The sequence below is a fragment of the Phascolarctos cinereus genome, unplaced genomic scaffold (assembly GCF_003287225.1).
Source record: "Phascolarctos cinereus isolate Bilbo 61053 unplaced genomic scaffold, phaCin_HiC Scaffold_5;HRSCAF=322, whole genome shotgun sequence".
In the NCBI taxonomy this organism is placed as follows: Eukaryota; Metazoa; Chordata; class Mammalia; order Diprotodontia; family Phascolarctidae; genus Phascolarctos; species Phascolarctos cinereus.
Window position 1 is genome coordinate 405,084,184 of NW_027555958.1, and position 16,271 is coordinate 405,100,454.

Sequence of the window (16,271 nt, forward strand, 5' to 3'; positions counted from 1 at the left end):
AATGGGATCAGATGCTGGGTTTATCAAGGGAACAAAAGAGTTGCCTTGTTTGGCACAGAGGGTCTGGGGAGAAATGGAGGGGGTGTCGATTAGAGTGACAAACAGTGTCTGACAGCAGGCAGCTAAGAGATCCAGGGAAGGGAATCCGATGAAGATGTGAGTCATTTTGAGTGGGGGGTTGGGGGAGACTGCAGGGGAAATGGGAAGAGAAGTGAGGTTGAGGAAGAGTGTGCCAAGAGATGCCTTGTCAGGTATGGACAAGTGACCTTGCCTGCTCTGTTTGGGGCAACAGGGAATGAGGGACTGAGCTCCTGACTGTAACTGTGACAGAAAGGAAGCCTTAGGTACTCTGCAAATGTGTCTTTCCTTTACAAATAGTCTCCACTCTGGTCAAGAGGAAGACCAGGCAAAAAGAGCTAGAAGCATTGATTTCTGTGATTCCCCTTTTAGCTTGAAACTATGACTCTATGCCACTAAGGAGTCTAATTGAAGACAGTGGTCAGGACAGGGATTGGGAAAATGTATTCTCTGACTTGTAACACAATTCCCTAATTTCCTGGAGTAAAGAATTTTTAAAACCATAAAATCTCAAGAGACTTATTTTAGCCATATCGGTGATTGTATTGACATCGGAAAACTACCTGCTCTGCAACTTAGAGTCTTAGGGATGCTAAGGGAAAGGGAGGTGATGGGATGTGCCCAGGGTCACACAGCTATGTGAAAGAGGTGAGACTTCTCTCTCTTCATTATGCAACACTGCCTCTTAAAATGCTAATTAATTAATATATAGTTAAAAGCTATGCAAGTACGCTCTGTGTTTATTGCTGGGGTTCTTTTGAGGAACTATTTATGGATGGAATGCCTCCTCTTAAACTAGATTTTTCTGTTTTCTCATCTTTGTGAAAGTGGACAGGTAGGAGTATACCAGGCTATGTCCTTGCTGAACAGTTCAGAAGGAAGGAAATACAAGCCAATCAGTCTCAATACACATCCAATAACTTTTCGCTTCTGGTCAGAAATGGTCAGGGACCTACAAGATTAGAGGAGACCGGTTGCCTTAATATAAGATAGCCTCTTTGATGACACAGATAGGATTTGTGTACACACACACACACACACACACACACACACACACACACAGAGTTGAGATGTGACTTTTGCACACCCAAGGCAAGATTTGAAAGTTGTACCCTTCTGCATTGAAAGATTACCCCCCCATATCTGAAAATTCTCCCTTTTTCCTATTAGTCTTCCCGATAACACATATGACTAGAAGTACCACAAAATAAGTCCCTATGAACCATGGAAGGCAGAATTTTCTGGCTGTAAAAATTTAGCATTTATAAAAACCAATATTAAGAAGCATCCCTTGTCAAGCCCCTCTTGTGTTGTGCTCTAGACCTTTGCCTATCTGTCTCCCCTTAATCCTGGCTCTGTTTGTAGCCTTGCGAAGGAGATAGCTGGTGGGTTGCTAGCACCTGAAAAGACTTCCTTGGAGTTTTTCCAGCCTTCTTCCTACTCATACCCTCCCTGAGCTGTGTTCTGCCATCATAGACTAACTTGGAGAAGGAGCAATAAGAACAGAATGCCATCCAAGCACACCATTTTGGATCTGTTGGAGGGCAGGGTGGAGAAAGGGTCAGCCAGGCATCATCAATGTAGATTTGCCTCACCCATTAGTCACCTCAGTTTTGCCCTTGGAAAGAAGAGAGAACAGCGTTTTGGGGACTGCCAGCTCAGTCCTTCCCTTGGGCCATATGTCCCACTTTCCTTTAAATGATGGCCGGTAGCTTGGGAAACAGCAACTCCTGGCCAATCTTAAAGCAATCTGAGTCCACTTGGCTTATTTTGGACAGCACAACCCTGGGTGGGCCCACTTGGCTGAGGACACATTGACATTCCCCCCTTCCCCGCCCCCCCCCCCCGTGCCTGGATGGCCTGGGCCCAAACCCTACCTGAGAGGAGAGGGAATGAAGGGGTTTGAGAGGGCCTAGGCCCCCTCTTTTACCTAGGATTCTTTGATTTTAGGTGAGAGGACGTGAAAGGGCAAACCCCTCCTCCCCGCAGTCTTACCTCCTGCCTTGAGGGCCCTGCAAGCCAGCCAATTAAAGGGTTGCCTGTAGCCGGATGCCTGTATGGCGGCCTTACTGATGCCACGGAGGTAACTGAACCATGACGTGCATTTTTGCCCCACCTCCTTTCCTTTCTTCCTCCCCTCCTGCCCTCTCCTGCGCTTCTGCCCCACTCAAGCTTTCTCTGCTTCCCCTGCACTGCTTTGCCTTGTATGTCCCCTTATTGGGATTGTGATTTTGTACAATGTCCTCTGCTCCAGGTAGGGGATTCTTTAGTCCCACACCTTGTGGCTGTCAGGTACGCTCCCATGCTGCAGATGACTGGCAGGCATGAGGATGGGAGCCCAAGGAACTGTGGTCAGTTATTTGTTCTTATTACGTTTTTTAGTTAATTGGAAGACTCCCATAGTGTTGGCCAGGACAGCTGCTTTAGGAAATAGAACAAGCTGGTTTTCTCCAAGCCCTTCAGGCTACAATAAACCTAATGCTGCTCTTTGGCCCTCCATTCTCCTGTTATTTCCAATTTCTTCCACTTGAACTAAACAGGTCATATACAACCTGAGGCTTGACCTAGCCTAGAAAGAAAATAAGACTTGTTCATTCTCAGAGTACCATCAGGGAAAGTTGCTGCCTAAGGGCCCCAAGGTGGTTTCTGACACAGGTAATACTATACCCTGCAGGGCCTTGCCAATTAGCCCATATAGATTTGCAAATTATGATTTGCTCAAATTCCTGTCCCAGCCTCTCCTCACCTTTTGAGATAGGTAGTACAAGTAGTATATCCATTTTATTGAGGAGGAAAACTGAGGCTTAGCAAGGTGGTTTCACCTTTAAGAAGTGGAACAGCTTGGATTCAAACCCAGTACATAACTTTTCATCTTAGAATCACTGGAAATGACTCCAAGGGAGCAGTTATTCAACTCCATGTCATGCTTTTAAGATTCTGAAGCTCAGAGTGGATGTGGTGAGTTACTGAAGGCTAGGTCCCTGGCTTATAGAATAACTCGTGACAGTTTTTACTTGGACTCACTAAATTTGACGACCTGAGAGCCCTTAATTAGTCATTTTGAATGCTTTGTTATCCATGCAAGACTCATGCTACCAAAAGTCCTAGCCATCTGTAACAGCAAGTGGCTATGCCCTGGTACTTACATTAGAGGGGAAAGAGAACTATTATGGTCGATATTTAAAGAGCTATGAAAGAAATGGCTAAGTAATGGGAACTGAGGGAAGTGGTGGGAGGACAGGACATGCATCCCTAACTGTCTATTGGAGGGGGTAGCCTTAATGGAGACTCAAATGTTCTGGACCTGAAATGATTATGAAGAGATAGAATGTGGCAGAGAAATGTGCTTCCATTGCAACTAGCCTCTCTTGGATGCAGCGAAGCAGAGCAAGGCTAGAGAAGAGGGTCTTTCTGGGCCACAGGGTGGGAAGTCACTGGGACCAATAGATAGGGAAAGAGAAGACTTGAAAGACCACTGTTCCAGAACCTCCCTTGTCCTCCAGGATTATTGCTTTGCAATAATAATAACTTCCCTTATAAATGAAATAAAATTTCTGAATATATGAAAGTGGCATGAAAGTGAGCTTGAGATTTTGTCTCTTTGGGGGAGGGTGATAATACGTGGCCCACTAATGAGAATCTTTCTTGCACTTTTTGGCTTTCCAGCCTTATAGTAATGTACAACAAGGGCCGTAAGAGACCAGAAAGTGCTAAAGTGTCCAGGAGGGAAGAGCAATGAGCAAAACTATTCATTAGATGGTATTATAATGAATAATAGTAGCTCATTTTTATGTAGTGCTTTAAAGTTTGCAAAACCCTTTACATGCATTACCTTGTTTGACCCTCACAAAAACCCTGCGGACGAAGGTGTTTTATTATCCATTTTACAATCAAGGGTCAGAGTAGTTAAGTGACTTGCCTCATAGTCACATACCAATAAGTGTCGTAGTCAGAATTTGAACACAGGTCTTCCTAACTGTGAATCCAGCATTCCATTCCATCAATTATACTATTCCTCCTCTAGAGTCAGCTTAAATGTCCTATGGTTTGATCGTAATTACCCTTAAACACTCAAATGAATCTGTGAGCTCACTGATGTGAGAATTCCCTCCAACAGTATAAATCAGAACCCACTGAGGCCTCCCCATACTCTGTGAGTCTCATCTGTGTCCTCCATAAGTTCATGATAGAGGTTCTACCCAACGTTCCGGGTATCTTCCTTGATACCTTCCTAGCAACCCAAAGATACCAATGGAGCATGTGAGTTTGCGCATCAGTTACATGTGAAAATATTGACTGGGGCCAGGTCCTTGCTAATAAATGCAAGTGATAGGTGAGCTGTTGAGATTAAAATGTGTTACTATTTTGATTTGCACCAAGTGATGTTAATGAAGGCAGAGAACTTAGTTAATGAAATGATTGGAGTTGTAAATAGGATCCTAACTGCTGAATGCATTAATTGCTATTGCTTCCCTCCCCTCTTTAACCTCTACTGGTTTTTAGTTCTAACATAATCAGGAGATGTTGGTCTGATGAGGGATTTTAATAATAGCCCCATCACTAGTCATAATCACAGAGGACTTCCTCATTCTGCTCAACTCCATACCATCTTGAGCCCTCATTGCCACTATTTTAAGCCTTCATTGCCATGCTCTGTGTGTCTCTTCAGTGTAGACAATGGTAATTGATAAGGCTTGATGTTGCTCTGCCCTTCCTTGGGCTTCATGGGCCTTTTTACAATGAGGAATAGTTGCTTACTCTGACCTTCTGTAGGGAGGGAAAGATGCAGATTGTTATTTTGACATCACTGTAGCTCCTTTCCCAATGGGGAAACCTGATTTAGAAAGTCTTCAGAGCTAATGACCTTCATTGACTGACTTACCACCAGTTTTCTGTAGAAGTTTTAAAAAGCACTCGATCTCCAGGGGAAAGGTACCTGTTACGTATTCAGGTAGTCAGATAATGCTGCTGCTGATCTTTCTGGCTCCTTCCCTTTTGCTCCTGAAATCTCAGGGGTGGTTGTATGAGCTAGTGAGCTTCTCAGTGCTTTCTGTGTGCACCCCAAGGAACCCTTTCTGCTGATCACTATTTTTATTACAGTTTCTCTCTTCCTTCTGCTCCTGTTGTTGGTTGCAGGAACAAAGGAATGAGGAATCGCCTGGGATGTCTGTCTCACAAATCAGATTCATGTAGTGATTTCACAGCTATTCTTCCTGACAAGCCAAACCGGGCTCTCAAGTGAGTATGGACAGTCTTGTGTCAGTCACTCGGTTGTGAGAGTCTCTGGGCACCCCTGGATAGACAGGCTCCAGCTAGAGTTATGCATAGGCTGCCCCGGAATTATGGTACTCCCAAGAAACAGCTAAAGGATGTGTGACTTTGTTAATCAGTTCATTTTGTAGCAACTCATTCATGCAGTGTTTTCTGTATAATAAAGTGCTTTAACAAACATCTCATTTGATCCTTTCCCAAACTTTGTGAGAGAGGTAGTAAAATAATATTAACCCCATTTTACGGGTAAGTTAACTGACTCAGGGACAGCTAGGTGGCCCAGCGGACAAAGTGCAAGACTTGGGAGTCAGTAAGACCTGAGTCTAAATACAGCCTTAGACATGTAACTAGCTGTATGACCCTGGGCAAATCATTTAACCTCTATCTGTTTTAATTTACTCATCTGTAAAATGGAGCTAATAATGGCACCTACCTTCTAAGGTTATTGTGAGGATCAAATGGGACAATATTTGTAAGGCTCTTTGCAAATCTGAAAGTGCTAATGTGGTAAGTAAATGCTAGCTATTGTTTTAAGGGATGTGCCCAAGGTCATACAACTGTAAGTGGTTAAACCAAGACTGAAATTCATGTCTTTGTGCTCCAGGCTCTGTATTCTCTCTTTCCCTTTCCCTTCAACAACACTATATTAGCTCTGAGCACTTGTGAAGGAACCACTTATTTCTCTCAGGAATGAATGAAAATCTTGTTTGGTCTTTCTTCCCCCTTAGGGAAGCACCACAAATAATGACTGGGAGATGACGAGAGGGAATCTTTTTATTGTCCCCTTCCTGTTAGTGTCAAATCTGAGCCCTGGACCTTGAAACTAAGAAACTGAAACTTGCTTAAAATATTAAGTAAATAAATAATAAAAATATGTTAATCTATTTAATTCGGCACACCCTACGTGCTGAAGGCCCTTCTTGATTTTTTTCTGATTCTTCAAAGGTGCCAGTGGAGTGCTTCAGCTACTCACCTGTCATCCTTTGCTCTGCCCAGCCCAGCCCAGCCCAGCCCATCTTCTGTTTTGGTCATACATTGCCTTGATGGCATCCTCGACTTTTCTTTTTCAGGGTTCCCCATTGGTCATATGTTGCAACCTACCCATGTTCACCATGAGTAGATTCTACATTGCTCTATAACTGATTTGAAAGTGTTCATATGTTCAGGGGCAGATTTTTGGATACAATCTTTAGGTTTTAGTGTATGTCTCCTTCAGTTCCCCTAAAGCACTAGGTTGGCAAAGGGGGACATTTCTTCAGGTTATTTCAAGTTGTTCTCCCCTGGAGCTCTTGACCAATGCCTCCCTCAAGCATAGGGAAGATCCTGAGTTCTAGAAGAAAATGTAATGAGGGCATAAGGTCTGGAAGGTGCTATCAAACCGAAAAGGCTTTGAGTGTGGGTTTTGCAACAGGTTGCTCTAAGTCTCACCTCACTGAGTTCAGAGAGAGTCATTGACAAGTTGCCCAAAAGGGGATGAACTTAGGGGCCCTTGGGATAGTCCCAATAGGGAACAGACCTGTGATTTCATTATTATAGGGAACTCCTAGGGGAGGAAGTTCCTTCTACCAATGCAGGTCGGCCCTTTCTCCCCAACTTAGAGTTGTAAAGAGAAGCCTAGAGTGCTGAGAGGTTAAGTAACTTTGCAGGCATCACAGAGGTAGTATGTATCAGAGGCAAATCTGAAACTCCCATCTTCCTGGCTCAGTCAGCTTTCAGAAAGCACCTTTGGAGACATAGAGGGGTTTTGATTGGTACCAGTGGAAGTAAAGTCATAGACCCTTGACTTAATTAATTTGATTAATTAATTGAATAATCCATTTATTTCAAGTTTCCATTTTGTGTTATTTTGTGCCAGCCAAAGGAGAGGGGGGAGTGGGCTTTGTGGATAGCATTCCAGAATGTTGTTTCTTCTGTTCCAGGAGGCTATCTACAGAAGAAGCTACGAGGTGGGCAGATTCATTTGATGTGCTCCTCTCCCATAAGTGTGAGTAGACCCCAGGGCTTCTAATTTTGAGGCTCAGATGCAGTTTTCATAAGGAATATAAGAACTAGTGCCCTCAGTGAGCCTTTATAACAACTTTTCAGGGGAGGGATTTTACTCTGAGATTTCATATTCGAGGGGTTATATGGTCAAAGCTCCTGGCTTTGGTTCCCAGTTATTGACAGTAAATCTAAACAATAGTCTCTCCAAGTCTTCAGAGCTCCTCAGTTTGCTCATCCATAAAGTAGGTATACACAAATGGTATAGAATACTACCACTGATGCTTGAGGTGATAAAGCAAGGGCAGGGGCTCTGTTTTGGATGGTGTTAATTCCACCTTCTGTTTCATAAACTATGTCAAAATTAAAGTTTTGCTTTTCTCTTCTTGGAGGCAATGGAATTCAATTAGCATTTGTTTCACGCTTACTGGGTGTGGGGAGAAAGAGAAAGGTTCTACTCTCAGTGCCTCAGGCAATTTCCCAAAACTTTAAGTGTAGATGTTGTTGTTTGTCCTTCCTTTTTGGAGAGGACCATGACCACAGGAAAGTGATGCCATGACTTGCAAGTGAATTGGATTTAAGTGAGGCAGGACTGTGCAAAGTTGCCAGCTTCACTCTCTCCTTCAGAGACATCTGGGTCCAGTGGCAAGATATAGATCAAGATGACTGGAGATGGCCACAGATGCAGTGGGAGACCTTGGCTTTTTTAAGCTAAGGTCTTTCCCAGGTTTCAGGTTGTTTGAGGCAATAGTAAGAAATGAGGCTAGGTAAATTAAGGCTTGGTAAGAAATGAGGCAGAGAATGGCCTCTTTTACTAGTTAAAAAAAATCAGTCTGGGAGAGGAAAAGACAACACATAAAACGAAGGGAAAAGTAGCCAGGGGGGTAAGGGGAAAACATCACAAAGTCCTACAACTGAGGAGGGCCAGGGGACAGGTGAATATTCAAACGTACCACTGGTACCCTTAAAATGGCAAGATGCAGATAAGGTGCCGATTAAATGAGATAATATTTGCAAAACCCTTAGCACTGTGCCTAGCACACAGTAGCCACTTAAGAAACGCTTATTCCATTCTTTCATCCAATTGGCATTGATAGTGGAAGTCCCTCACTGAGACTTCGCCAACTGGTGAAATTACAGGTCTGGTCCCTTTCTAAATGCGCCAGGCACTGGGGAACTTTTGACCCCAGGTAGCTTATATTCTTCTAGAGGAAGAGTGTGTTTCTATTATTTCTGCTTTTGCTATGCCCACTGCTTCCCACAAAGCCAAAAAAGGCATATATAAAAGTGGCAAAAACACACAGTAGAGTAATAGTAGTGGTCAGGATTGAGGATGGTCATCATCAATGGCCAATTGTCATTGGTGGGGAACCATTCCAGCTCCGCTTTTTCTTTCCTCACCTCAAGCTCTGACCATACCTTTCTATTTTGTAAAGCTATTAGTTTATAAAGCATACTGGTTCTTCTGATGACATTGGGATATGTAAGTGGTATATCTTTAAAAATTATTTGACCGTGATCTTGTTGAATAGATTTCCATTTCCAATAAATAATTTGCAAGTACAAATTACAAATGGAATGCAATACTGTATAAGAAGTTGGGCAAATATAATGGTTTCCTGTGGGAGAAATGTTCAAATTTCTATCAATTGCGCTAAGAAATAATACAAGGCAGATGCAGTTTGTGTTGGAGACAGGATTCTCAGAAGCAGCAAGTTTATCCTGTAAAGGTTGGTACAGAAACTTGCCGAATAGGACTTCAGCTTTGACAGTTACTCCTACTCTTAATGGAGGCTACATTATCTGGAGTCTTATTAGGGCTAAAACAAGTGTCATTCCCAATTTTTCTCTTCTTTTCCCCATTGGAATGAATTTGTTTCAAGGTCATATTGAAACTTGGTTTCTGTTGCTGCCTCCAGAGTTGACTCACTGGATTTATGCCCCTGAGGCTGTTTTCTCGTTGGTGAAATGGAGATAAAAATACACCCTTCCTGTCTCATAGGTGGTGTGAATTATTGAAAGTACCTTCAGATGGCTTTGAGTTCCTCTATAGAAAGGAGCTATGTAGAGACAAGGTGATATTAGGTGAAGGTATTATATATTTAATACAAAACAGTATCTTTATCAGAATAAATTAAACTACTTTGAACTTCAGATGGACTGATGTTTTTACCCAGATCAACATTAGGCTATCACAATGGGCTGATACATTTAGTCATGGGAGCTTTGTTAGAAGACCTCGGTACTGGTGGTATAAGGACTTTCATTTCTGTTGTTTCCATCAATGGTTTTAAACTAAAGTCTTAGAGTATTGTGTTTTGTTTTCAGAAGCAAAATATGAAATATAGTGGATTGGATAGAGAGCCAGACTTTAAAACCTGGGTTCCAGGAAGTTTGTTCATGAATAGTTCCCTATAAATATAATTATCAGTCTAGTTCTCCCACTTTTCTATGCCCCTTCCAAAAAAGCCCAAAGTGATATAGACCTTCTTAGAGTTGGGAGACTAAGCTAAGGAAAACTTAAAATACCATTCCAGACTGGTCCCATTCAAAGTTAAACAAACAAACAAACAAACAAACAAACAAACAAACATATTTCTATTAATACTGTGTTATTCTTTTGTAAGTCTGATTTATTATCACCTAAGCAACCTTGGTCAAGTCACATGCCATCTCTGGGCCTCAGTTTTTTCATCTGTAAAATGAAGGGATTAGATTAGATGGTCTCTGAGGTCCCTTCTAGTTTTAAATCTCTGAGCCTACGATGTTTTATTTTTTCATCTTTGTGTGGAAACTAAGTCTGTCTCTTTCAGAAGAGAAACGACTTTATTTGAGTAATTGGCAGAATTTCAGAGGCTTTGAGTCATTGGTAGAATTTCAGAAGTCATTTTTCAGAGCTTTGGCTAGAGCTGACCTCTCAGGTATCTTCTAAGTGTGATTTTATAAGGTCCAGCGTGAGGTCTAAGGAGATGTCTGAGCCTATTTTAACCTTGATGGGTGTTGGCAACATTTTAAAAATCTAATTAATTTGGGTTAGGATGGTGACTTAATTAGTGCTGATTAAGCTTTTCCAAAGGGACCTAGGATACAATAGTCTCTTAGGAGGGACAGCCGTTGATCAGAAGCGTGTAGGGCTTTCAATTAAGACAACAAAATATGTCCTAAAAATGAAGAAAAGGAGAGTGCGTTGAATGGTTGGGTCCCGGAGGAATGTATTGAGTTTCCATGAGCTATTCCTTGGTAATTCTCTGCAACCAGGGAAGATTAAAAGAAATAAACAGTCTCTGAGTTTTCTTGAAGCATAACACCAAATGACCATGTTTCTATTCTGCCCTTCCTTCAACTCCCACCTTTAAAAAGAACATAGAATGATAGATTATTAGAGCTGGAAGGAATCTTAGAGATCATCACTTTTGGTCCTAGGATCCCTTTACATGCTAAAAAATATGAGCTTTTGTTTACTTGGGTTTGTTGGTGTGTCATTTCAGTCATGTGTGAGTCTTTGTGACCCTATTTGGGGTTTTCTTGGCAGAGATACTGGAGTTGTTGGCCATTTTTTTCTCCAGCTCATCTTATAGACGAGGAAACTGAGGCGAACAGAGTTAAGTGACTCACTCAGGATCACATAGTAAGTATCTGAGGCCAATTTGAACTCAAGAAGATGAGTCTTCCTGATTCCAAGCCCAGGGCTCTATCCACTAGCCATCCAGCTGCCTTTTTATGTGGGTTACATCTGTAAATATTTACTGTATTATTATTATTATGAAAATAGTCTTGACTTGGTGGACCCCATGAAAGGTTCTTGGGCACCTCCAAGGGCCCCTAGACTATAGTTTAAGAACTCTTGATCTAGTCCAATATCCTCTCTTAACAGAAGATAAAAAGGAGGCCCAAACAGGTTAAGTGGGCTAAAGTCATATTGGTACTTAGCCCACTGGTCTTTCAGTCATACCATTCATCTCTGCCACTTCATTACCCCTCACATTTCATCTACCTTCTGTAATTTTGAGCACTTAAATTGGGAGGGAATCTGCCTTCACCACTAGACTATAGCCTACTGCATTAGGCATTAGGTTGAGGCTCTGCTACTGATTAGATGTTTGACTTTGGACAAGTCATTGGACCTCTTGGCCTCAGTTTCTTCTTAGAGTGAGGAAGGCTGACAATTCTCATACTATCCCTATGGAGAAGATGGAGAGCTATAGATAAGATGATAGTACAATCAGATGAATTCAGAATAGGAGAGATCATTAGGACTCAAAGAATTGTTGTTAATGGTTCTATGCTAGCATAACAGGAGGTCATCATGAAGTACCCAGGGTTTCTATGCTTGGCCTTATGCTGTTTAATATTTTTGCCAGTGACTTGGATAAACAGATTTTCAGATGACGCAAAGCTGGGAGGGATGGATCCAAAAGGCTCTCAAAAGACTGGAGCACTGGGCTCAGTCTAAGAAGATGAAATTCAATAGGGGTAAATGTCAAGTGTTGTACTTGGGTACAGTCAACGTCATAAGCATAAGATAGGAAAGGTGTAGTTAGACAACAATGGTTCTGAAAACTATCTGGGCATTTTAGGGTTTGTAGCATCAATATAAAAAATATGTGTAATATATATAAAATATGTGTAACATCAATATAAAAAACAACAACATGATCTTGGGCTGAATGAATTGGTGCATAACTTGCAGGAACAGAGAGGTGCTAGTCTCACAGCTCTGCCATCATCAGTATTGTGTTCAGTCCTTGAGTACTGTGGGTTAAGAAAGACATTGATAAGCTAGAGGGTCTTCAGAGGAGGACAACCAGGAGGGGGCTTTCAGAATAAGTCATATAATTTTTTAAAATAAGCATTTATTAAACAGCTACTATGTATCTAGTCCTGTGCTGAATGCTTCACAAACACTATCTTATTTGATTCAGAATTGGAGATGAAGATCATTTCAAGGAATGATGGCTATTTAGCCTGGATACTCATGGAACATGTAGTAACCGTGTTCAAGTATTTGAACCATCGTCCTGTGGAGGAGATGTTGGGTCTGTTTAGTTTGGTCCCAGAGGGCAGAACCAGGAACGGTGGGTAGAAGTTGAAAAAGGTTCAGCTTTATACTTGATATCAACAAAAACTCCTAGTGGGCTATCCTAAAATGGATGAGGTCACCAGGAGCTGTCCTAAAGTGGACTAGGTCACCAGCGGTAACCCTCCTCAGAGGTCTCCTACCAGAGGCTCTATGACCGCTTTTCAGGTATGTTATTATAAGGATCCCTTCGGTGTATTGGTTGGATTAGAGGGCTGCTGAGGCCTGTTCTCCTCTGATTTTTCAACTTTGTCACTAGGTGGTCTTCTCTAAGGCCCCTGCCAGCCGAAGTGTTCTGTGAGGCCATGATTTTGGTTACCCACATGCTCATTGTTCTGCCTTCAGGAACCAACAGACAACCACTTCCGGGGTGTGGGGAAGGAGTCTGATTCAGCCTGGCTGCTTGCAGGGTTATGGAAAAAATATATCCAAGCTGAGATGGGGGAGGTGTCCAGAAGGAGGGTTAAGGGCTCCATGTTAGCACAACCTTCTGTCTTTCTTGGGTAATATTAGATTGAGAGATTTAATTGATTCATACCCTGTGATAAAGAAAAACCTTTGTGATCTCTAAAACTTTAGGATTAAGTGGTTTGAAAAATGGAATGACATTTGGGAGCAGTTTTATTAAAAATAGACATGGATTTTCTTTATTTAAAAAAGCAGTTGAAGAGAAAATACTAGTATGGAATTAGTGGGGAAGGCAGATAGACTCTTCCTAAGGGGGAAACAAAAAATGGACTCTTTTCTTTTTTAGGGGTAGGGACTGGACCTCTGGGATGAGGAAGCTCCCTCTACCAATTCAGGTTGGCTCCTCCTCTATGGCTTGTCTCAGGGTGTTGCCTAGAGAATGGACAAGTGAGATGATTTGGCCTGAGTCACCCAGCCAGTAGGTATCAGAGGCAGGGCTTGAACCCAGGTCTTGCTGACTCTGAGTCTAGCTATCTGCCACCTACGACCACAACCTGCCTTTCTTTTTTACTCAAAGCTAATACTGAGGTGACAATTGGAAAAGATGCCATGGAGTTCTGAGGCTGTATTCTCTCCCAGGTGGTGGTCCTTGATACATCAGTAGACAAAAAAGTGACTTGAGTGTCTGTCACTTGGCATCTTTTTTTCATTTCAGTCTAGTGAGAGTCTATACCTGGTTTCTGCAGGATTGAAGCTCAGAACTTTTGCTCAAGGGTGTGTGTGTGTGTGTGTGTGTGTACGCATATATGTGTCTGCACCAGAGGAGAGGGACTGTGTTTATAGGCACATGTTGCATCAACTGTGCATCTGCATTGGAGGGAGGGGAATGTGTGTGTGTGTGTGTGTGTGTGTGTGTGTGTATGTGCTCCTGCATGCGTGAGTACAATGTACAAGGACATCTCTCTGCCCTAGCATCTCTCGCCCTGGTCTGTGAGCTTGATGGAAATTCTATCTGACAGGATGCTGGAGGACAGGCATGCAGTAGTGCATCTTCAGCTTGTATTCCTCACGAGGTTTGAACACATGGTTTGTTATTTGTCCAGCTTCCAGTAGGATAGTCTGTTTTTAACTCTCTTCCTTCTCAGACCTTCCCCTCCACCTCCCCAGAGAAATAAGGACGTAGATCCATATGAATTATAAAGTGACACTTATTCTCCTCTCTGCCCTCCCCTGCCCCCACACCCCCTTACTTCCATCACCCAGGATTTCCATACATGGAGGACATCTATCTCCCTTCACATATCTCTGCCTCCTCCCATTCAGGTGCTGTGTTGACCTGTTTTTGCTTCAACCAGAGAATGCTGAATCACTGGAGTGTTACAGACAAAACACTTTTTACATTTACATGGAGCCCATCTCCAATAAACACAAACTAATTCACAGACATTTAAAACAAATTAATCCTTACTTTGAGGTGGAGATAAAGACTGGACTTGATTTCACTGGTATAGAGATTTCCTAGGTGAGGAAACTCTACCACTGTAGGTCTATACCTTCTCTACAACTTAGAGTCTTTGGGGAGTGTTGTGATCCCCGGTGCAGCCCGAACCAGATGCAATATAATTGGGAAATAGTTAGCAAAGTAAATAAAACCACAAGATAATGTTAATACATAGTATTGTATGGTACTATGTATTGTATGTATAATGTTGTTTAGTCGCTTTTAGTCTGTCCAATTCTTCATGACCCCATTTGGGGCTTTCTTGGCAGAGATACTAGAATGGTTTGCCATTTCCTTCTCCATGTATAATGTATACATAACATGAATTATTTATTATAAGATTAATAATATTAAAATGTAATGTTAATATGTGGTTTTCTAAGTTAATATGCTGCCCTCAAGGATCCTTATGCACAATTTAGTGACCCCCTTTTCTATGTGAGTTTGATACCATTGGGATGTAATAGGGAGGTTGAGTGACTCCCCCCTCCCCGCCAAGGTCACACAGCCAGCATAAATCAGAAGGGAATCTAACCCAGGTATTCCTGACGTTAAAGCCCACTCACTGTCCATAACATCATTCTGGCATTTTTGTTGTGGTTCAGTTGTTTTCAGTTATGTCTGAGGCCAGATTTGAACTCAGAAAGATGAGTCTTCCTGGCTCCAGCTGCAGCATTTACTTAGCTGTGTGACCTTGGGCAAATTGCTTAACCCTATTTGCCTCAGTTTGAATATTAGCAACATTTTACAAAAGAGAGAAACTGAAGCTAGTTAAGATTCCATGACTCATCCAAGGTCACACAGCTAATGAGCATCTGAGGCAGGATTTGAACCTGTTTTTCTGACGGCAAGTTCAACACTCTTATTTACCTTGCTGCACCATGGGTTGAATATAGCAGAATTTTATTTGACAGATGAGGAAACTGAGGCTCAGGAAGGTTAAAGGACTTGGCCAATGCCCCATGGAGGAGATGATGATATTTGAATTAAAATTTAAAAGACAGAAATTCAGCAGGCAAAGAGTTGGAGGGGTGAGGGAAGGCATCAAGGAGGAATGTAAACAAAAGTATCATTGAGTGAAAGACAGAAATAGTGAAGGCTAAAGGGGAGCAGGTTTAGAGAGAAAGCAAGATATTGGGATATTTGAACTTGAGGAAATGAAGGTAGAGGAATCATATTCATATGCAAGTAAAGATATTCTGTAGTCAGTTTGAGAAGAGTTCAGAAGAGAGGTCCAGACTGGAGGAATTGGTTTTTGAGTCATCTGGTAGAGGCTGATGACTTTGCACAACTCTGCTTCGCTTAAATCCAATTCCCCAGCAAGTCAAGACATCGCTTGTGATGTCATTGGTCCTCTTGGAAAACAAAGGACAAGCAACAACCACCTAGATATGTCTAGTTGAAGTTTGAGAGGTAAATGATATTGTCAAGGGAAAGAATCTAAAAAGAGAAGAGAGATCCCTTTAATGCCAACTAACTCATTTGTGACAGGTTCTATGTATATAACATTCAGAACCATAACTAGGGCAAGGGAACTATGCCCTTGGGCACAGAGATTCAAGAGCACGAACATTTAACATACGCCTCCTTCAGCTGGTAGGAAAGTGTCCAGTTACTAACAGGAGCAGAAAGCCTAGTTATGAAGAATCATTGTTGAATGGGAAGCTATCAGATTACCGGTGGTGTTGCTGACACCCATCTTTGAGGCACTATCATAACTTTTATTACTCAACTAGATCTGTCTTAATTACTTGTGTTATTTTTATATCATGAATCACAGAGTTGATTTGTGTTACTTGCTCCAGGTACCAAAATGCCTAGTTATGGCTGTTCTATTATTGTATTATATATTATTATCTTACACTATTGTATGCTATTGCTTTGGAAGAGTGTAGAATCAGAGATTCAGAGCTGGAAGAAATCCTCAGAGGTCATCTATTCCAGGCCCCTCCACCT

At 42.0% G+C, this 16,271-nt stretch overlaps 1 protein-coding gene across 1 annotated transcript in view; it reads left to right on the forward strand.

The window, feature by feature from the left end:
• Positions 1-16,271, forward strand: part of RGS8 (regulator of G protein signaling 8) — a 70,109-nt gene that overhangs the window by 31,646 nt on the left and 22,192 nt on the right. The window contains 2 exon segments of the mRNA XM_020984366.2: positions 5,215-5,316; positions 7,269-7,333. Coding sequence (XP_020840025.1) covers positions 5,215-5,316; positions 7,269-7,333 — 167 coding nt within the window.